This window comes from Dicentrarchus labrax, unplaced genomic scaffold, assembly GCF_905237075.1.
Source record: "Dicentrarchus labrax unplaced genomic scaffold, dlabrax2021, whole genome shotgun sequence".
Taxonomy (NCBI): domain Eukaryota; kingdom Metazoa; phylum Chordata; class Actinopteri; family Moronidae; genus Dicentrarchus; species Dicentrarchus labrax.
Genome location: NW_026136712.1, coordinates 10,573,814 through 10,594,544, shown reverse-complemented (window position 1 = coordinate 10,594,544; position 20,731 = coordinate 10,573,814). Strand labels below are relative to the sequence as shown.

At 40.9% G+C, this 20,731-nt stretch overlaps 4 protein-coding genes across 5 annotated transcripts; 2 read left to right on the top strand and 2 right to left on the bottom strand.

The window, feature by feature from the left end:
• Positions 1-324: 324 nt before the first annotated feature.
• nubp2 (nucleotide binding protein 2 (MinD homolog, E. coli)) lies at positions 325-3,355 on the bottom strand. Its single transcript, XM_051418416.1, has 7 exons — positions 3,247-3,355; positions 2,615-2,730; positions 2,236-2,434; positions 1,951-2,105; positions 1,485-1,595; positions 1,156-1,225; positions 325-620 (listed from the first exon to the last, which is right to left on the bottom strand). The coding sequence occupies exons 1-7, from the start codon at positions 3,284-3,286 to the stop codon at positions 481-483; spliced, it is 831 nt and encodes a 276-aa protein (XP_051274376.1). The 5' UTR covers positions 3,287-3,355; the 3' UTR covers positions 325-480.
• Positions 3,356-3,939: 584 nt separating this feature from the next.
• Positions 3,940-10,012, top strand: spsb3b (splA/ryanodine receptor domain and SOCS box containing 3b). Its single transcript, XM_051418412.1, has 7 exons — positions 3,940-4,067; positions 6,095-6,230; positions 6,939-7,119; positions 7,692-7,876; positions 8,016-8,118; positions 8,628-8,753; positions 8,877-10,012. Exons 1-7 carry the CDS (start codon positions 4,027-4,029, stop codon positions 9,419-9,421), a joined length of 1,317 nt encoding a protein of 438 aa, XP_051274372.1. The 5' UTR covers positions 3,940-4,026; the 3' UTR covers positions 9,422-10,012.
• On the bottom strand, positions 10,010-14,446 carry LOC127373706 (probable crossover junction endonuclease EME2). 2 transcript variants are annotated; one of them, XM_051418414.1, is made up of 8 exons: positions 13,290-14,446; positions 12,437-12,558; positions 12,034-12,126; positions 11,754-11,878; positions 11,544-11,622; positions 11,188-11,303; positions 10,803-10,992; positions 10,010-10,493 (listed from the first exon to the last, which is right to left on the bottom strand). In XM_051418414.1, exons 1-8 carry the CDS (start codon positions 13,717-13,719, stop codon positions 10,338-10,340), a joined length of 1,311 nt encoding a protein of 436 aa, XP_051274374.1. In that variant the 5' UTR covers positions 13,720-14,446; the 3' UTR covers positions 10,010-10,337. The 2 variants fall into 2 exon arrangements, with proteins under 2 accessions (XP_051274374.1, XP_051274373.1); XM_051418413.1 differs by having other exon boundaries at positions 12,034-12,129; positions 13,290-14,442.
• Positions 14,447-14,772: 326 nt separating this feature from the next.
• Positions 14,773-19,578, top strand: mfsd1l (major facilitator superfamily domain containing 1-like). Its single transcript, XM_051418411.1, has 13 exons — positions 14,773-14,971; positions 15,942-16,042; positions 16,192-16,301; positions 16,394-16,449; positions 16,539-16,682; positions 16,773-16,931; positions 17,017-17,132; positions 17,247-17,347; positions 17,547-17,658; positions 17,765-17,902; positions 18,482-18,621; positions 18,717-18,828; positions 18,915-19,578. Exons 1-13 carry the CDS (start codon positions 14,950-14,952, stop codon positions 19,053-19,055), a joined length of 1,452 nt encoding a protein of 483 aa, XP_051274371.1. The 5' UTR covers positions 14,773-14,949; the 3' UTR covers positions 19,056-19,578.
• The last annotated feature ends 1,153 nt before the right edge of the window (positions 19,579-20,731 follow it).

Below are 20,731 nucleotides of genomic sequence, written 5' to 3'. Positions count from 1 at the left end.
TGGTATTGAAGTTATCCTGATGTGTCGACGTGTCACAATCGAATTAAAGAAGATTCCAACTTAGATTTGACTGGCTTCCAAACACAAAATGCAGTTTTTTTTATTTTTATTTCGAAATGTCGTCTCTGAATTTGCTGTAAAATGAGATTAGCTTTACAGTATTAATCTCTTCCTGTTGCACTCTGTTAGAGCTGGTAATCTTCAAACTGTGGTTAACACCCACAAGAACTGCAAATTCAGCACTGAAAGATAACTGCAAACAAAGCCTGCATTCCACTGTTGCTGGATACTCCGGTATAAATACAAAACAAGATACTCAGGAAATTGTTTTATATAATGTTTAACTGTACAAAAATGCAACATAGAAATCATTACATCTGCACAAAGACTAATATTTCTGCATCATACTGTACTTCAGACAGAGCATATGTGCTAAAAATCTGAACATAATCCAGAATTTGGAGCAAATAAAATCATGTCTCAATCATTTTGGAGGCTGCTAAGCAGAGCCTGAGATATACTGTTGATGGCACTGAAGGTGGCACTGTTGGGAAATGACTGCATGAAGTCTTTGCCCTCCTCTATACTGGAGCTGAGCAGAGGATCCAAGGGCACAGAACCTGAAATGGAAGAGACAGGATGTTGATTACTTATCTAACCCTAACCAGTAAACGGCACCACTGTGTATCACTGCTGAGGAATGGCTGACAGCTACCTGCCTGGATGTAGCCCTCAACTAACGTAATTAATGATAATCTATAGTGAGGATCAAGTGGGTGTTATGGGTCAAATACTTGGCTAAAGCTATGCAATACTGTCAGATACAGCTGGCTTCTCACTGCCACAGGGTAAGTTGAATTAGCTGCATCATTACTCAAGAGCTTGATCTGCACACAAAGCGGATAACCACTGAGGGAAAACGTTAAATAATCTATTCATTTGACCAAGAATTATTGATGATCATGTATCACTGAGGTGTTGTAAGCCTGCCGCTGCACTGAAATCTGGACCGACCATTTTGGCAGCATGGCAGTGAGGTAAAATGCCTCCTAAACCATGAATGGTGGGTGAGGAGTGACGTGCAATCACAGTGTGTTGTGACACCTTGTGGCTGGAAGCTAACATTACATTGTAATTCAATCACATTGATCTCACCTAGGAATACTGAGCCAGTCAGCTTGGCTAAGTCTTCACCGCCACCTTTTGAGAATATATTGCTGCACTCCTGAAAAGATAGAATATTTGTTAAAATGGATGCAATCTGACTACAGTAAACTTTGACAAAAAACACAAAATGAATGTATGTATTTTGATGAATATCTAATTGAAAACATTATTTAAAATAGATACTACAGCAATTGTTACCTTAATGACCTTTATATCCTTCAACACATGTAATTTTTGGATGCACATTACTGTAATTTCATTAGAAGTTATTGGTATTTCACATCTGAATTCAGACAACTGTATGAAAGTTTACACACCGAGCAGTGTGGACAAACAAAGCCACTCATGTTCTCTACGATCCCCAGGACCCGTACACCTGTCTTCTTACAGAAGGTGATCTCCCTCCTCACATCCCCTGTGGATACTGCCTGTAGCCAACACAAGACCAGAAAACATACATTTGTTTACAGTTTGTTGGAAGCAATATTTTGGTAGATTTATAGCAGGAATTTGCATTTAATCATGACAACAAACCCAAGTTCCTCCCCTGGTAATCAATAAAGTACTTCTGATTCTGAGTGTTAGTAGTTTAGGTTTTGCTGTGAAACATAACTGAGCCACAGCATTGGTCAATTTGCTTTTAAAACACACATGCAGGAGCGTACACATCATTTATAAGTTTATCTGTCAGTGTAAACCCTTCCTAACTGTGTCACCCATTTGTTTTATTTAGTATTCTTCCTATTGTGGTCAGTAGGTCAGTCTCTCCAGACCAGTGCTTACCTGAGGTGTGGTGACCAAAATGGCTCCATCAACTCTGTGTTTTTTAAGGTTCTCCAGTACTGCCAAATGCTCGTCAGACGTCCCTGGCGGCGTGTCCACCAGCAACACATCCAGTTCCCCCCACGCTACATCCGACACAAACTGGCCAATCATAGCTGCAGGACAGAATATTCAGAGATGGGAAGGATGTTGAACAGAAGAAGGTAAGCTCTGTGCCCACAGGATAGGTCTATAAAACAGTGTCACAGAGCGGAAGCGGACCAGTACAAACTCTTAATATCATACCACTTTTCTTGGGCCCCCTCCACACCACTGCTTCATCTGGGTCCTCCAGCAGGAAGCCGATGGACATCAGGGCGAGGCTCTTCTGGGCATCGGCGTAGACAGGCACCCACCCTGCATCACACTGGTGTACGTCAGGCCGCCCGATGCTCAGCATGCGGGGGATACTGGGCCCACACAGGTCCACGTCCAGGATGCCAACCTGATGAACAAAGCAACAGCAACACATGGGCTGTTAAACACAGAATATTTAAACCACTGTATTTACACATGCATCATAACCACATAGAGTCTCTCTGACAGCTCCTCTGTGAGTTTTTTCTCACTCATACTGACACCCTGTATTCTGTTACACATACACACAGCTGATCATTGAGCCCACCTTCTTGCCAGCATGCCTGAAAGCCAGCGCTAACTCTGTGGTGATGGTGCTCTTGCCCACACCTCCTTTCCCTGAAAGGACCAACACAACATGCCGGACCTGGGCCAAGCCCCCGTCTCATATTAGAAAGGAGAGGAAGAAACTGGGTTAGTTGAGCATGAGTATAACAGACACATGGAAGGTTATTTTTGAAGTTTAAATGTCGGTCAAATGTGTGACACAACTATGACGAGGTAACCCGAAACAAGGGTCGGAGAGAAGTGTCGCAGTTAAAGGTTTCAGGTTTCATCACCCGAGTTCACAAGTTCAACGTAAGTAGGTTAGAGTTGCTCTGGAATAATGTTGTAACATTAAAGTGACATTATTAACTATGTATTAGCTTTTTTTTTTCATGTAGACAACAACCAGCTCGAGGTCAGCTCCGGTGTTGGATGTTGAAGCAGCTCAATAGTTTCCAATTAGTGTCCGCTAGCCAGTTAGCTAAGCTATAAAATGGTAACTATTATCAAACCCGCAGCAGTTTCTGACAGCTGCCATCTCTAAACGAGGATACAGTTCGTGTACAGTTGGACGAGCTACAAATAGTGAATTAACCCCCTAATGGACTTTGTTGACCGGTAACGTCGTCCTACCATTAGTTTGCTCCATATTTTGGATTAGGGATTCAACCATGCACACAGCACAGACCTCAAATACTTCCGTACATCGTCACGTGCCTCCGAGCCAATCACACAGCCCATGTTACACCTAAGCCCCGCCTCTCCTCCAACTCAACCAATAGGCTGCCGCTGCGCACCGTGGTGCATTCAGTTGCACCAGAAACTCCAAATGCCAATGACATTTTTTGTGTTTTGTGTTGTTTAAGATGGGTTTGACTTAACTTTTTTACTGAAGGGCGAAGACGACAACGACTGGTGCTAAGGGCAAACAACTGGCTCCAGACATAGGCCTTTTTATATTGACACATTTAACATTATCTTGCTTGCTAATTGTCCCAAAATATATTTTTTGAAGCCTACTTAAATAATTACCGGCAGTATACACTGTTTTAGGTCTGGTGAATGATAAATATTGGCTAATAAATTCTGCCACCTGAAATAGTGCTTCTTGTTTATATATTTTTATTTTTCGCTTGAGCTATGAAGCACATTGAGGGTACTCCACTCCTTGTGTTCTCAAGTTAGCGGACTACACATGATGTCTCCACATCATTTGCCCCATAGATAGTTACCCTACTTAGATAAAGGTAACTAAATAAATCAACATTAACTCCTCCCCCATATAGATCTCTTCCAATAAGAACACGATAAGGGCGTGGAGAAGTAATGTTTACCTCTAGCTTGCTGAGAAGTGGGACAGAGTGCGAACTGCACCTGTCACACGGTCGGACATAAAGGCACAGCAGCATTCAAATGAGCCACTGCAAGACAGTGTATAGGAAGACCACTGTAAGGTAAGAGCATAACTGCTGCTAAAATTGAGATATTCATGCTGTACTGTGTTTGATTAACCTTTAAGATAAAGATACAACAACTGATGTAGTCTTTCACTTACTGAATATACATGCTGAGATTTAAACATTCCACTGTTGGTGTTATCTAGAATGATTTACAGTGAGAATTACATTGACCTGTAATGCAGTCAATACAGGCTTTCTGAAATGGAGCACTATTAAAGGACTGCATGAGATTCTGGTTGAATAGAAAGTCAGGGCAGGACATGGACAGTCATTTGAATAATAATAATAAAAAACATTCACCTCACGGCCATAGTGTTACTGAGACTGCATTCCTGTTATGTCAATCAGAACATTTGCTGATGAAGGTACAGCAGTGTGTCCTGACTGAGTTGTCCAGATGATGCAGTTACAGTATGTAGGGTAAAGCCCAATTAAAGTGAGCCTTGCTTCAGACTAACTAATCTAAATTAATGGCAGTTATCTCCTGCACCTGCTTGCAAAGCAGTCACCAGCTGCTGTGCTCAGTGGTGGCATTAACCGAGACATGCTATCAGGTCGAGGCACACAAGTGATTTTTATTTTAAAAACCCAGTTAATTGTAAACAGGGGAAACATTTCAGGAAAAACAAAACACTGGAATTAAAGCCAGTGATTGTAATGATTACTGACTGTGAGGTGGACAGTTCAACGCAGATAACGTAAACATTTGTTTTAAAGCAAACACATTAGTAATTTCTGTTTTTGGTCGCTTAATATGGACCTACCTACTTTCCAGGTGATAAAACCCAGAAGAGAGGGTGAAGTTACCAAAACTGTCCAACTATTAATTAATAAATGATGCTTGTGTTATTACATGCTGTATGAATACAAAGTGGATACAGGCAGAATTCCTATAATGTTCATGTCATTGGAATTGCATACTTCACTGATTGTTTGGTCTTTATAAGAAACACTCTATTCTGTTACACTGGACTTGTTCCCTGTGTCACAATGGAGCAAACTTTGATTTAAGTTTCTCTATAAGGTTTTTTAAAACTAGTGGTCTTACATGGAGAACTTTTTATCACAGAATCTGTAAATCCATTTTCATTCCAAAGTACCAGAATTACCCCCAAAATCATCTTACATAGTGAATAAAAGTGTCATATAATCATTTAGTAAGGTGTCAGGGTCAATATTAGCAGGGGTCTAAACAAAAGGATATTAGAATGTGTGATTTATGATGGGTATATATTGTATTCACTGGGTCAGGTGACCTTGCTGACAGACATGCCGCACAGTGACAAAGCAGAGGGTTTAAAGGTTAAACAAGTGCATGGAAACACCTCCTGCTGCCAACTGTGGTATATGGGACAGATGGAAATAGGCAGGCTGGCACACTAAGATAAGTTAATAGGTGACTAGAAATGTTTCCTCACAAGGATATATTGTAGCTTCACACTGACTGTTAAGTAGAGTAAAGGTCAGTGAAAAACAATGTTGGACTAAGAAAAGCCTATAGCAATGTTTGCTATGCACACTTCTGACTGACCTACTTTCAGTTGTCCAAGTTTGTGAAGAATCCGAACACCGAACACATCTCTAATACACACTTACAATTTAACTGTGTGTCAGCTGTGAAATCATAAAAGAAACCAACTTTAAAATTTGAAATAATGCAAAGACCTTAAATAAATATATACTTTCATCACTGCTTTAGGATATGTTGTCCATGTGTTTGAGACCTTTTATTTCTCCACTTAAACTTCTTTCGACTTGCTGTTAATTCCCAGGAATCCTGATCTGAAATAGGTTCCATAGGACGAGTTATTTCTTTCTCTCTTCCTTGAATATTGGCTGCTAGAATTGGAAAGCGTAATCAGACGTGTGTCAAAAATGACCTGGCTTCAGCAAACAAAACAAAGAGGAAATAAGCTGTGAACCAGGCGTTCAACACTGACCTTACTTGACATAAATACAAACTACATGGCCTACTGCACATATGCCAGCTGGTCATAAGGCACTGGGTCTGCTGTCCACAGAGCTGCCATGCTGAGAAGAGGCAGGAACGGCCGGGCTCGGCATCTGGCCTGGAGCGAAACACGGCAGGAGACAGATGCCATGGCGGTGATCCAGACATCGGACAGAGAGGAATGGGAAGGCCAGACAACGACACAGGTGAGACACTGGGGTTTGTGGGGTAGAATAAAAGAAAAGTGGGGCAAAGTGAGGAGAACAGTGGAAAAGAGAGAATTTAAAAAGGGGTGGGAAAGTCAGATGGACTAGAATAGAGAAAGAAACATTTGTTAGAGCATAAGTAATTGTTAAATCCACATGTGAAATATAATATTTCTACCTGAGTCCCAGTAGTTTTCCACAGGGACTGACCCCTTTCTGATATGGCTATGTGTGTAAGACATGGTCAGGTCTCCAGAGGCAAGGAAAGGAGGCTCAGTATTTTTGGAAGGGGTCTAATTTTACTTACTAGCACACATGGCTTCTCTCACCAATAGGGACCATGAACAGCTTTTAGGGAAAAGGCTATCTGGTTAAGTCTTTGAAACATGGCACATGGTTGATATGGCTCTCATTTGGCTCTCTGGATCGTCCAGTGTAAGACAGCAGGATTAGAGTAACTGCTGCCTTAGTGGTGGCTGATGGGGATCCAAGAATAAAGAAGAAACATTGCATTCTTCCATCCAGGCTTGGCGACCTATCACTCTTTTAGGTTTAGGCTTTACAAAAAGCTGAGAAAACGTTGGAATACAATCCTCTGGCTCTCTCCACTGGATCTAATTCCTCTCCCTGCCACCAAGCCAACGTCCCTGGACCATGGCCACGTCTATGGACTTACAAGATGCTGTTTATACCGTTTGTGTCAACCAGATCAGCGACCTGGACTCAGAGGTGGATTACCTGCCAAGTTCTCAGAACGTATCAGAAGTGGTGGCCTCGCCCAGCACGGTGCCGGTGATAGGGGAGTCTTTCTGCCAGTGTGACCGACAGGAGGAGCTCAGCCCGGGCCGCAGTGTCACCAGTGACTGCCTCTGTGGGGAAGAGGATCAGGGTGAGCAAAATTTGATCAATACAGTCACACACCAATGTATACACTGTAATTTGATATTAATGTAACAATATATTATATAATACAACAATACATATATTCAAACCCATCTACCCATGCTGTGCGTACTCTTTGTACTATCATATCCACGTACCTCATGTATATATTTCTGTATTTATTTCAGCATCCGTTGCACTATTGTATACTGTGTACAAATCTTATTGTTTGTGTTTGTGTGTATATATATGTATAACTGTACATCGTAATTTGTGTCAAAATTCCTTGTATGTGTGCACATACCTGGCCAATAAAAGTGATTCTGATTCTGGTAAGGCCATTGCAGTATTATGGAATTAAATTACACATACTATAATTGGCTTTTGTGAGCATATAATTACATATGGAGCAATGTCCTGTTCCAATTCAGTAAGCCAGATCAAAGATATGGAACAAGAGAACACATCTCCCCCAAAACACAGATTTTGTAGCTTGCTTTTACATGCAAAGTCAGTAATGTTTTTCCTCTGGGGACCATAAATGGGTAAAAATGAAGTTAATGTGGATTTTTTTCTCAGGTTTTGACTGGGAATGGGACGTTCACAAGTCTTCTGGAGCCTTCCTCAGCTGTGACAACAGAAAGGTGAGCTTTCACTCTGACTACAGCTGCGGCACAGCTGCCATCCGCGGCACCCAGGAGCTTGCAGACGGTCAACACTTCTGGGAAGTCAAGATGACCTCTCCTGTCTATGGAACCGATATGGTGGGTAGCAGCCCCTTGAATAATTCTGATGTTATAATAGCAGTGGCATAAAACACATGTGAAAAGTCTCTGTTTGGTCTAATGGATGTGGCTGTGGTTTATGTCATTTGATCCTGTTTGTATTGTTTCATTGGTGCAGATGGTGGGAATTGGAACTTCAGAGGTGAACCTGGAGAAGTTCAAATACAGCTTTGGCAGCCTGCTGGGCCATGATGAAGACAGCTGGGGGCTCTCCTACACAGGTTAGACCGCCAGAATACAGGGATTCACATATACCACAAACTATCAGAGTAATCTGTGAAACTGGATGGAAACTTTTCACCAATGATGACAACTACATTTACTCAAGTACTGTGCTCAAGTGCAATTTTAAGGTATTTGCGTATTTTGAATTTATACAACTTCTATTCCACTACAGTCCAGAGGGAAATACTTTTTAGGGAAGTATTTACTCTATTATATTTATTTAATAGGTGAAGTGTCAGAGTTCAATTTTACATAAAACATATATGCTAAGCTTTTAAAATATAATACATTGTTAATGATTAAACCAGTAGTTCTCAATGTTCTCAAAAGTGAAAACACATTCATGTAGCAGAACTTTTTTATTCTTCTTTCCTACCCTAATAATCATCTCCAGACCCCTCAGATTTAGCTAATGATCCTTAGGAGGGTGGCCAACCCCTATATAATATGGCATCCGTTGAAAAAGTAATATATAAAATAATTTCTTTCCTGTATCTGTTTAAAGGTTACCTCCAGCACAAAGGGGACAAAGTGAAGTTCTCCTCTCGGTTTGGCCAAGGCTCCATCATAGGAGTGCACCTGGACACCTGGCATGGCACACTGACCTTCTACAAGAATCGGCACTGCATAGGTGGGTGTTTCTCTGTAATTCAAGCAGGTAGTGTTTAGCTACATAAAACACAAGAAGAATGTGTTTTAGTTATGAGTGCCTGCTGGATCATAATCCTGATGTGTTTTAATCTTACTCCAACAGGTGTTGCTGCCACAAGGCTGCAGAACAAGAAGTTCTACCCCATGGTGTGCTCCACAGCAGCCAAAAGCAGTATGAAGGTGATCCGTGCCTGCTATACACCCACCTCCCTGCAGTACCTTTGCTGTACCCGGCTCCGCCAAATGATGCCCTGCTGTCCAGACGTACTAAATGTTATAGATCTGCCCCCAGGCCTGCGCACCCTCCTCCACATAAAGCTAGGCTGGGTCTTTACCCTCAGCAGCAGCCCTGAGGCCTCGGAGCAGCACAGTGACTTGTCTGATGATTTACATGAAGAGATGAGCATGCCTTCCAGCCACAGCCCCAGCCCCATCCCAAGCCCAGTATCCACCCCGAGTGCCTGCGCCTCCCCGAGCCCCTGCACCAGTCCGTTTCTTGACACAGACCGACATCAGTGCCCCTGTCAAATGTCACCTCAAATTCAACCCTGCACTTGCCACTGCCCTCCAACTCCTCCCAGCAGCGACTACGACAGCTGCTGCTCCGAGCCAGAGGATTACCAGTGCAAAAGATGCCGCTGGACATGACTTAGTGGTCAAAACGTATTTGTAAGTGTTTAGCACACAGCTATTCTACCATTGCCATCAAAATCTCCTGTTGGAAATCAGGGAGATAAGAGCAATCTCAGCGTTTAGCCAATATTTCTGAATCGACATCTTGAGTGGATTGTTGCTTGTCTTTTTTTATGTAGCAGGTTTATGACATTAAAAAAACAACTTTGTCAGTGAACAGGGAGAAGGGTGTGAGTGTCTAGTGAGTGAGACCTTTAAAGAAGTTGAGATATTAAGAGTGACATCCAGGTCATTCATTCACATTTTAGCCAATTGCTGTCATTGGGCTAATGAGAGCCATTTGTACTGCTAATTCTTTTTAAGGCCTAATGTCTGAATCTTGTGTACACTTCTCAGGGATAGACTCCGGGGGGGGTTGCTTTTTGATACAGTGGAAATTACTTTTTGTACAGTAAATGTGTTTTGTAATCAGCATTTTGGCTTGAATACCTACAGTGGATGTATTCTTGCTTACAAGAGGATTTGTTTTTCTATTTACAGTAATGCTTTGTTTATGAACTTTCTTACTCAGGAAATTCTCTAAAATAAAACAAAAATGAAAAGTTCTGTTGTAGCTCTTTTTATAGGCTTATTTCATACATAAATATAACATAGCCCTCTAACAATACATCTTGCATTTATACACAAACAGAATTCCAAATATACAATACACATCATATCATTTTACTAAATATATTCTGTTCCTTGAATCTGCTGACGTTCAGAGGAGTATGAATAGTGCTTTACTGGAAGGCGAACATGATATCTAAGGCATATTTTCAGCTTGTAAACGTCAACATTATCATATTAGCAGCCAAGTGGTGACAAGTGCCATTAGAAACCAGATGAATCCATCGCTGACGTCAATCCATCTCCTTCTCAAGTGGACAAATTAGTCAAGGACCAGCTGGGGGTTCTGGGCAGTGAGGCTGCGATAAACTCTGGCCGATATCTCTGGTCCTATACGTCTCTCTTTACCTCCACTTTTCACTAAGAGACCAGCCAGCAGCCCCTTTCTGTCCTCCTCTGACCCCAAGCTCTGGTAGGCCTAAAAAACATGGGAAATTAAAATAAATATTAAATTAAATTAAATAATTTATTTAGGCATTAAATGGCATTAAAGGCATTTTTAGGCTTAATCCTTTCAAAATCAGTGTGAAAATTATATATTTCCACCAAGCTAAAGAAATAAACAAGGTTGATTTTTATACCTCCTTAAAAGTGTGTAGCAATAAAAAGCAACGGTTTATCCGAAATGCCTCGGGTGCACACAGTGGGTGGTCACCCCTGCTAGTGTTGGCACCATCCTCTGTGCACTGAGCTCTACACGACCATACTGACGTGCAATCGGGTGTACCTGCAGCAGCAGCTGAGGAGACGGGTAGGCCGCGGTCACAGTGGACGCCACGGCGGGGCTAACCCTGTTCAGCTGTTGGATCTGCTTGGTCCAGACCCCGATCAGCCCTGAGCCGTCCCTCTCCACCCGAACCCCGCTGGCCCACGAACCATCCACGCAGAAAGGCAGCTCTGCTCGCTCTGTCAGCAGTCTGGAAGGACATAGAAGGACATCTCATATGTGAGGGACGATTAGTCAGGTATTAACGAGATGGTATTAATGAGATGGTATCCAATATTTCTCTGACTGCTCTGTGAAGAAGTATATTATCTTCAGGGTAAAACAGACAATTAAGGTTTCCATTTCCTTGTCTGTTAACGTGACAATGAGTAGAGTGGCTTCGTACTTGAAAGGGCGTTTTGATAAGGCCTTAGTGACAGCACACACATGGTTAGTGACCTCCTGCCAGCCATCCAGGAAGACCAGTGAGATGTTCTTGCTGAGCTGTAAGTACACAAGAACCTGGAGAGAAATAAGACAGAGAAACCCTCTGTACTTGAACCTCATTAGGTTAAAGGTCAGCTCACATACCATAAAGTGTACAGGAACGTGTATTTGTCAAGTATGTATCACGTTTAAGAAAAATGTATGTTCTGTTGCCCATTAACCTCCTGTGAAACATCTACAAAAGGAGCATATAAGATCAGCTAGTTCTCATCGTACGATTGGTCTCACAGTGGAAACGATTCTCAGTAAACTGACCTCCTCGATGTCCAGATCCTCCATCCCCAGTTTGGATTGTAGCGTCTCGTCTAGTAAATGCACACCGCAGGCATCCGTCCTGTTGGTAAGTAAACCGATAAGTAAGTGTTTCATCTTACTAGAGATTAAGAAAGTTAGTAAATAAAAAAGTATCTAGGTTGTTAGGTATATTATCCATCAATAGCCAAAATCACAGGCACACACTCTAACCTGTAATCTGGCTGAGAGTCTGTCACTAAGAGAGTGACCACCTTCTTGGCATCCCGGTTGAGACACTCCAAAAGAGGACTGAGGAAAGACCCCACCCCCACCTCCTCCCCTTCACTGTCTAGCATCTGCAGTGGCAACAAAATAATATGGAGGAGGGTATAGAGTGGACAGCATGCATGCTATGGACCTAAGGTCAGAATCACAACAACAAAGTCTACAAAGAGTCCTTCATGTAGGCTGCCATCAGAGTTTATTTATTACAACTTAACAGGTTGCTTACTTTCTTCACAGAGACCACCATGTCCATGAAGTCAGTCAGATCCAGCACCAGAACCACTTGCTCCTCCTCCACTGACCCCTTCCCATCGTCTCCCTGCTAAAGAGAAAGAGTGAAGAAGAGAAGGAAGTAAAAAGGAATAAATGTAATGCAGTCAAGTTATAACATTTAAGTCAAATGTACAAAATGCATATCACACAGCTGCAGAGGGATGTACTTTGCACATGTAAGGAAAGACTCCAAGCATGAATATTAACTATATTCACTTTACAGATGCAGATAACATACAGAAGATACATATAAAGAAAGCATGCAGATGTGCACTACTAATTGTGCACCCACAATAAGCTCCAGGTGAAGGAGCAAAGTGCACAGAAAGTATGTAAGAGAAGCACAAGGTTCCTACCTGAGGTAAATCTCTGGTCCAGGTGATGCTGTGTGGGAGCTGCTGGCTCTCAATGCTAAACTTCCACTCAAAGGCAGCCAGAGTGTCCAGCAAGATATCTGAGCCATCCTGCTGCAGAAGAGCTGGAGAAAAGCACACACAGGCTTATAGAGGAACAAAGTTACACATCATTTCAGCCTATTTGTGTTGGAGGTCATAACCTGGCCAGATGATGCCTTAGTGCTCCTTGGTGGCTCAGACATTAAAGCTTGTAAATATTAATTGTCATGCATGCATGCTTTTGGTTAGAGGAGCAAAATGAAGCCAAATAAGAAGTTTCCTAACTAGTTCTGTTGGCTGTTGTTTGTTTTAAAGAACAGGGTGGAAAAAAGCTATTTCAAACATTTGCTTGAAGTTTTAATTGATCAATTAGCCAGTAGCTGAGTATATTTCAACAGACCTGTTAAATTCTGGTACATGAACAACCATTTGTCACATCATTTGTAGCAAAATGCACTCTATTTAATTAGGAAACTAAAATAATATCTAGCAGTCCAGATTATAAAGCACAATTACCCCAATACATTTAATATACATACATATGTTGTTTTTTCACTGTTTGGTCAACAATGTATGGAATCAAACATACTAACTTTGCTAATACTTTATTTTAATATTTCTTAAAATTTAAAAATGTAATTGAATTTTTCACACAACATCCTTGATAACTTTTTGTTTACTGTCTGTTTTGTATAATAATAATTTAAAAAAAACAATCAATCTTTCCCTAACAATTAACAAAGCTGTCCCTAGTACTCGATGGAATTATGAAAATTTCGACAGCACCTGAAGGCGGCGTGGTGAGCCAGTGTACCTGGATCTACGCAGACTGTCAGACACTTGAGGCAGTTCTCCGGCCTCAGACTCTTCAGGTTCTCGGCAGCTTCTCTCCTCCTCTGCTGCTCCTGTCTCCTCTCCTCCTTCTCCCGGGCCCTGGCAGCTCTCTGTCTCTCTCTCGCCTCCTTCCTCTCCCTGGCTGTCTGTCTGTCCGCCTCGATCTCCTCCTTGGTGCGGCGTTTTCTTGCAGGACTTGGTGTACCTCGTCCATCTGGTCGCGGGGGGGACAGAGCAGAGGTTTGACTGGACTCGCTCTTTGTGGGTGAGGATGGGAGGGTTGTGCACTTGTGCTCTGAACTCTGGTCCACTATCAGCCCCGTGCTGACTGTGACTGTCTGACTGCTCTCCGCGTCGCTTCCCTCAGATTCAGATATTTCCCATGTTTTCGCTCTGCGCAGCACAGACATCTCATATATGTTTAACGCATTATCAAACACCTCCGACACTCCTCAGAGACACGCACACAACGCATACAACGCTGGGAAATTTAAAGTGGAACAGCAATGTTTGGATGACCTCGACGGTGGCCGCTGAGGGACAAAAGATTAAAGAAACGCGCTACATATATTGTCGCCCATACTTTACCCCCAGAAACCCTTTAAAAGTTTTTTTTCCTCCAGAATAAACACGACCAAAGAGAAGACTATATTCCTTTAATTAGCTGTTGAAGATTATTATTACAAAATATAAATAAACTAATAAATTATGATGTTATTAAGCTACCTATAGTACTCTACATAAAGTAATTATTATTAGTCCCTCCATTACCAGTTGCAAAATGAGTGATACATTAATGTGCATAAATTATAATATAATATGCTATATCATTATTATATATATATTATTCTGAAATGGGCTATTCTGCTTAATAACTAGCCTACTTTTACTCAGTATATGTTAATGCAAATCCTAATACTGCTCATAGGCCTAAGATTTTGAATGTAGGATATTCACTTGTAATTGTAATTTTATTTGTACTTAAGTAAAAGGTTTAAGTACTTCCACCACTGTTACTTAGAACAACAGAAGGTAGAGAGAGACACAGCAGCTGTCACCAGGTGGACTACAGACCATCAGTATGTGGCCCACACATCTATTGGTTGTGCGAATAAATAAAATACAATATAATCAAATATTTATTTCACCATACATTTTATGATTTAATGGAAAGGTCACAAATATGTATTGAAGCTTGTTGAATGTTTAATTTCCCTCTCCTTGCTCTCTTTTGAAATTACATAAAAACAATAAAACACTGTTACAGTTAAAAAAATTTTAAACAATTTATACCTTTTATTTATTCATTTACTTTATTATTCTACTAAAATGTTTACAGAAAATGTAATATGAAGACCTACAAATTTTCACCAATAAAGTTTTCTGGGTGAAAAAAATAAATCTCACAAAGGTATTCAGGCCGGATGCAGTGTCGCTGCGTGCGCAGATCTCCAAACAACCCGCTGCGTCCTCACACGAGAACAGATCGATCCATGTAGGTTAAAGATCTGCGGTCTGCGGACGTCAACACGAGTGGTGGCCGACCTCAACACTGCCTGCTAGCCTGTTCATGTAAACAACACTAAAGGATGTGATTTTAAAGTTTTATTTTACTAACCGCTTTTATTTTTTTGCTCACTATGACGCAGCCGGCAGAGAAAGGTAAGATTTATTTTCCTAAAAACGACTTCAAAATGTAGCTTCACCAGAGGACCAGACCTCTTGTCTCGTAACTCTCCATATAACGTTACTTCCCCCAAAAAAACAGGGCCACTAAACGACCAACTCAGCATTTTACTGTCGGTAACGTTAGATAAACTCATGTGACTAAATGAGAAGTTGCTTGAAGTTAGCAGCACTCATGGTTTACTATCTCATTGTCTGTTTTAATTCGCTGAATCATTCACCACCATTAAGATGGTTCTTAAAAAAAACAACCTGTTTTTCTGTTCAGCGAGCTGCACGCGAAGGTTCCCATTGGACAGAGTTAAAGGAAATGTATAAAAGCAGGGGTCAACTACTTGAGTATTTCCATTTTATGGTACTTGATACTTCTACTAATCCCCTACATTGGAAAAGCCAATATTGTCCTCAGTACTAAACTACATTTAGTTGACAACATTAGTTACTAGTTTGCAGTTTAATACAAAATATAAAGCCTTACATTTACCGACTGCTATATTACAGTATACTTCTACTTTTAGTTTATTTTGAAGATTTCGAATGCATTTTTAGTATTTATACACTGTGGTCTAAGTACTTCTTCCACCACTGTTTTGTATTATTGTTCCTTTACTTAAATATGTGACTTTCACTGTCCAGATGAGAAGGTTTTTATGTGTAAAAGTAATATCTGACACAAATTATTATGGGAAGCAGAATATTTAGTCTTAAAGCAAGTCTTTACAGCTTTATAGCGAATGAATCTGTTCATAAGCATTGTGTTGAAGCCAATAATTAATAGAAGACTCACAAGAGTACTCATAGAGTCATGTTTTATGGTTAGAATATATTCTGTAGATATTAAATTCAATTGAGGTTTCAATAAAACTGTGTGTGCTGCTATGGCTACATGTTAAATACTGCAGTGTTTAGAGGTGTTGGTATCTCGTCCTTTATGTTCTTTTTACAGTGTATTACCGCTTTATGGTGCTGTTCTTCAACTGCCTGCTGACGTTCGGCTCCTACTTCTGCTTTGACATCCCCAGTGTTTTGCAGGATCAGTTCCAAGGGGTAAGTAAGAGATCAGTATTAATTAATCAGTATCAGATGTTTCCTTCACGTGAACTAAACCTGCTCATTTTAATTTGGTCAACATTTAGTCAAAGAAGTGTGATCTCAGTTAGTGGCGAGTTCAATAATAACATCCCCTTATCTGACAGAACCTGACATGTCCCAATGCAACATTGATCAATGGGACATTGGATTGTGTGGAAGGATTGGGGATGAGCCCTCAGCAGTACAATCTTCTTTATGCCATCTATGCTTGGACGTAAGCACACACACTGACCCTGCTGTAATGATATTGAAAAATGGCTTTATCAGACAACAGTTACAGTTGCTACTGTTCCCTCCTATCAACAGGAATGCAGTAGTGGTGGTCCTGGCCGGGTTCCTGATTGACAAGTTAGGAAACCGCTGTAGGTCTAGATATATCTTATCTGCACATAAAAACAACTGTGTTATGGTAACTCGTGGTAAATTGATTCCTTTTTCTTCCTCTCTGCAGTTGGAGTATTTCTGTTCTCCTTCCTGTGTGTTTTGGGCTCATCGTTGTTTGCACTGGGCTCTCACTTTAAAGGAACTCCCTATCTGCTGCCACTTATGCTCACAGGCCGACTACTGTTTGGATCAGGCAATGGATCTCTGACCAGTAAGGCCACCTCGCAGAAGTCACATCCATACTTGTTGCACTGTCAACTCAGTGGTTAATAAACCGCTCTCTGGTTTGCTTCCTTACTAGTTGTTCAGAACCGCATCACAGCCTTCTGGTTCAAAGGAAAGGAGCTGGCCTTGGCTTTCGGTCTGACCCTGGCTTTCTCTCGCCTGGGTTCAGTCCTGAACTTCTTCCTCACCCAGAAATTTGAAGAAAAATATGGCATGCAGTGGACCCTCTGGGGTGGTAGGTAGAGAGGGGGTAGAAACCTTGAATAATGACAAAATGTTATAAAAAGAGTATTATTCTCATGCTACGCAATGTTTTCTAGGTGCACTATTGTGTGTGCTGGGCTTTATATCCGCCATTATTGTCAGTACCCTGGACAAGATCGGGATGAGGCAGCTGGGCGTTGATGGCGCCATCCAGGAGGAGTCCCGCAAAGTGGTATGAACAGTATCTGACCTCAGCTTTGTAAATCTTCAATAACTTCTTTGTTCAGTAGTTTATGTCCTGAAGTGATTGACTGAATTATCTGTTTTTCTGTGTGTGTATGTGTAGAGGATTCAGGATGTGAGGCTCCTGTCGCTAAGATACTGGCTGCTGGTCCTCACCATCATGTTCTTCTACAACGGCATCTTCCCGTTCATCGCAGATGCCAGGTAGAGCTGTCAGCACACAACACGTGCATCGTGCTTTTTTTTTAGGATACGGATTCTATTAGCTGAGACTTCTTTAGGCCAAATGATGACAAATAATAAATGGACAGCATTAGACCTGTAGTGACAGAATTACATTTCTATTGTAAACAAATAAATTATTAAAATAATCATTAGCATACTGCTGTATTTCCCTCTCCAGTAAGTTCATTCAAGATAAGTACAACGGCTACAGTCAGAAAGAGGCAGCATATATTGCCGGGGCGGTTTATGACAGCTCACTGGTCCTCTCAGCCAGCGTGGGCATTCTCATCGTAAGTATCTGTAACCTCAACCTGATCCAATGTCTGTCGTTTGAAGCAATATGAAATAAGTAGGTAAACTGGTGTATTGTGTAACATTGTCCTCTGTTTGTTCCAGGATTATGTGGGTCTGAGGGGCATCTTTGCGGTGGCCTGTGCCGTCCTCACGCTGCCTGTGTTTGGACTCCTGGCCTTCACCTTTGTCCCTCCTCTCGTCTCCACTATATGGCTGGGAGTCACCTACTCCTTTGCTGCTGTGAGTTCAGATCTAAGTCATTGTTTTCAACAATTTAATTTCTAACGTCCACTTTCTCTCAGGTAAATCATTTTATCTCAGTTTAATGTCCTAATACTAAGCAGTGAGCATTTTAATTGTGTACTGACTTCACAATCACTCATCTATGGAAGACTACTCAATAATCAATATGTCTACATTACGTAGTTCTGACTATAACCCAACAGAATTAGAATTGATTTGTTTCGCCTCGCTATGTTTCAAAACTGACAGAGCATTATTATTAATGTAATAATTCTGTCACATCAGTCACTGTTGTGTTTGACTTTACCATCACATCACACTTGTATAAGTTGCAAATTGGACCAGGTTTGACTTTCTACATTCACAAATCATGCTCGTAGGCCAGCCCCTTAAAATCAGATTTTTAGTGAGCACAGAAAAACTCTCACAACCGTTACTGTATGTTGAACATGATGATATGTCTGTTCTGACCTTCAGATTGATGATATATTTAAGGTTCTATACAGATGTCTCTCGTTTGTCTCATTTTCAAGAAAAGCATGAGTCTTGATTTAAACCATCTGTGTTGTATTCCAGTCGAGCATGTGGCCGTCTATTCCCCTCGTGGTACCTCAGGCGACTCTGGGAACAGCCATGGGGCTGGCCACCTCCATACAGATGATTGGGATTGGGGTGTCCAACCTGGTTGTTGGGCAGATTTTGGGCACCAAGTCGAGGTAGGAAGTACTTCAGATCAGGACCTTATTGAATACACAATCCTCCATTTTGTATGTTAGGCTTTTTACTCACCTTCACCTGTTTTCCCGGCCAGTGAAACTAAAATCCCGCTGTGGCGCTGGCAGAGGATGATGATCTTTATGTTGGCCAACACTATCGGCTGCATCGTCACCTCAGTGCTGCTCAACATTGTGGATCACAGACAGGTCAGACACCTTGGAGACTTCCTGTATACCACTTTATGTATGTGCTGCGCATACAGGTGTGTCAGCTGATATTTCTTTTTCTACAGGGCGGGACCCTGAACAAGACAACCAAGAGGTCAGAGCAGGCAGAAAGAGACTCCGACAGGGAGCCGCTCAACCAGGGAGAGGACGAGCAAAATGAGGATGAGGAGGACGAGGCAGTCAGATCTCGTTCTATTAACTCCTAAGTTTTGTTTCCTCAAATTTTAATGTTTCTTCTTTTTTTTTTATACGTACCATTTTTCAAATTGAACACCTCACTGAAACCACATTTGTCTGCGGTTGTTACAGCGGATATTTGAGCAGTTTAATGAATCACAATAAATCCCTGTTAAACAGTGTTTACACTCAAATAGTATTAATACATTATATGACATATTGAGCAAAATCAAACTATATTATGTTTTTTTGTTATTGTTGATTGTATCAACACCAAGCTATCAACTGCCACTGACTGTGTAAGTAAATGTTATATCATGATAAAAGGCATGTAATAAAAATGTCCTGTCTGTTTTTATGATTTTTATTTCCTTAAAAAAAAGAAATATTTGTCCTTATTATTTGTATGGTCATTGTTAGAGACTTCACCATGTTCTGGGAGAAGGGAATTTGATCTATTTACACTGTCAAAACAGCAAAATGAAAAAGCTGTTCGCCTTTTTGATGGTGTGATCTTTGCTACTTGCCTAAAAAATAAACTTTATGCCTACATGTTTGCTTGGTGCCATCCAGTTGAGTGTGGATTGTGGAAGTGTTTGTGATCTGTGATTCATCACAGCCTGGTTTAGTTTCATTTGATTAGACATGAAGAGTGTTTGCACTGGAATATTCAAACATATCCTACAGTACCAGAGGAAATCAACTTGTATTGGGCACAGTTACATTTGTTACAACAGTTTACCACCCACACAGGGTACTGAAAGCAGCTCCAATCGATATTTGTTTCAGAAATGTATTAAATGACTGTGGAGAAAATGTGAGTGCAGCTCCCCTCAGCTTTATAGTGAGTTCTTCTGTCATAGTATTGTTTTCAGCAAAGAAATTCCACTGTACACTACCTTTTCAGCACCAAACAGCAGACAGACACAGTTAAACATTTAGCAGCTAAACAGACCAATATTTCTCTGTGTGTTGGTGGATACCAGAAACTGAGCTAAAAGGAGAATTAATATTGGAGAAACATAATTTCAAATTAATGATAATGTTGCTCCATAAACACTGGATGTGTTTGCTACTAAGAAGTTCTCTATATTGAGTTAAAAGACAATGTCAGTGTTGACTTCCAAATGGCCAAAAAATATTATAATGATAATAATAATATTAGTAAGGTTCTGCAATGTCTATGTTTTTTTTTCAATTAACATGAACAGACAATACATAGAAATGAAAAACAAAACCAGTAAGAAATAACATTCACACACAATACAATGTTAAATCATTTTACAAAAAGTCCGATCAACACTTGAACTGTAAATGTAAGGTACAATCTGCACAATAAGGTTGACCTGCTTGACTAGTGTGATTTCCTTATGAATACTCAGCACAGCACTTTTAGCACATTGCAGCCAGTAGGTGGAGCTCGTTACACATTTGTCTGCAATGGATAAACTACAGTTTATGCAGTGAGCATGGGATCAGTCCACCATTGTGTATTGGTCCCAATAGCTTACTTCAGCTCCTCAGGTTTGTCCCATATTCAACCTTCTATTTTAGTTACCTACATTTTTTGTAACTGAATTCTTATGTATCAAAGACCTTTTTGTAAGTCAGTGGCTATGTTGGAGGAGGAGGTCATGATAACAGTACTTAATAGCACATCCATCTTATTGTCAACAACCGCAGAATAGATTTAAAAAGTTATAAA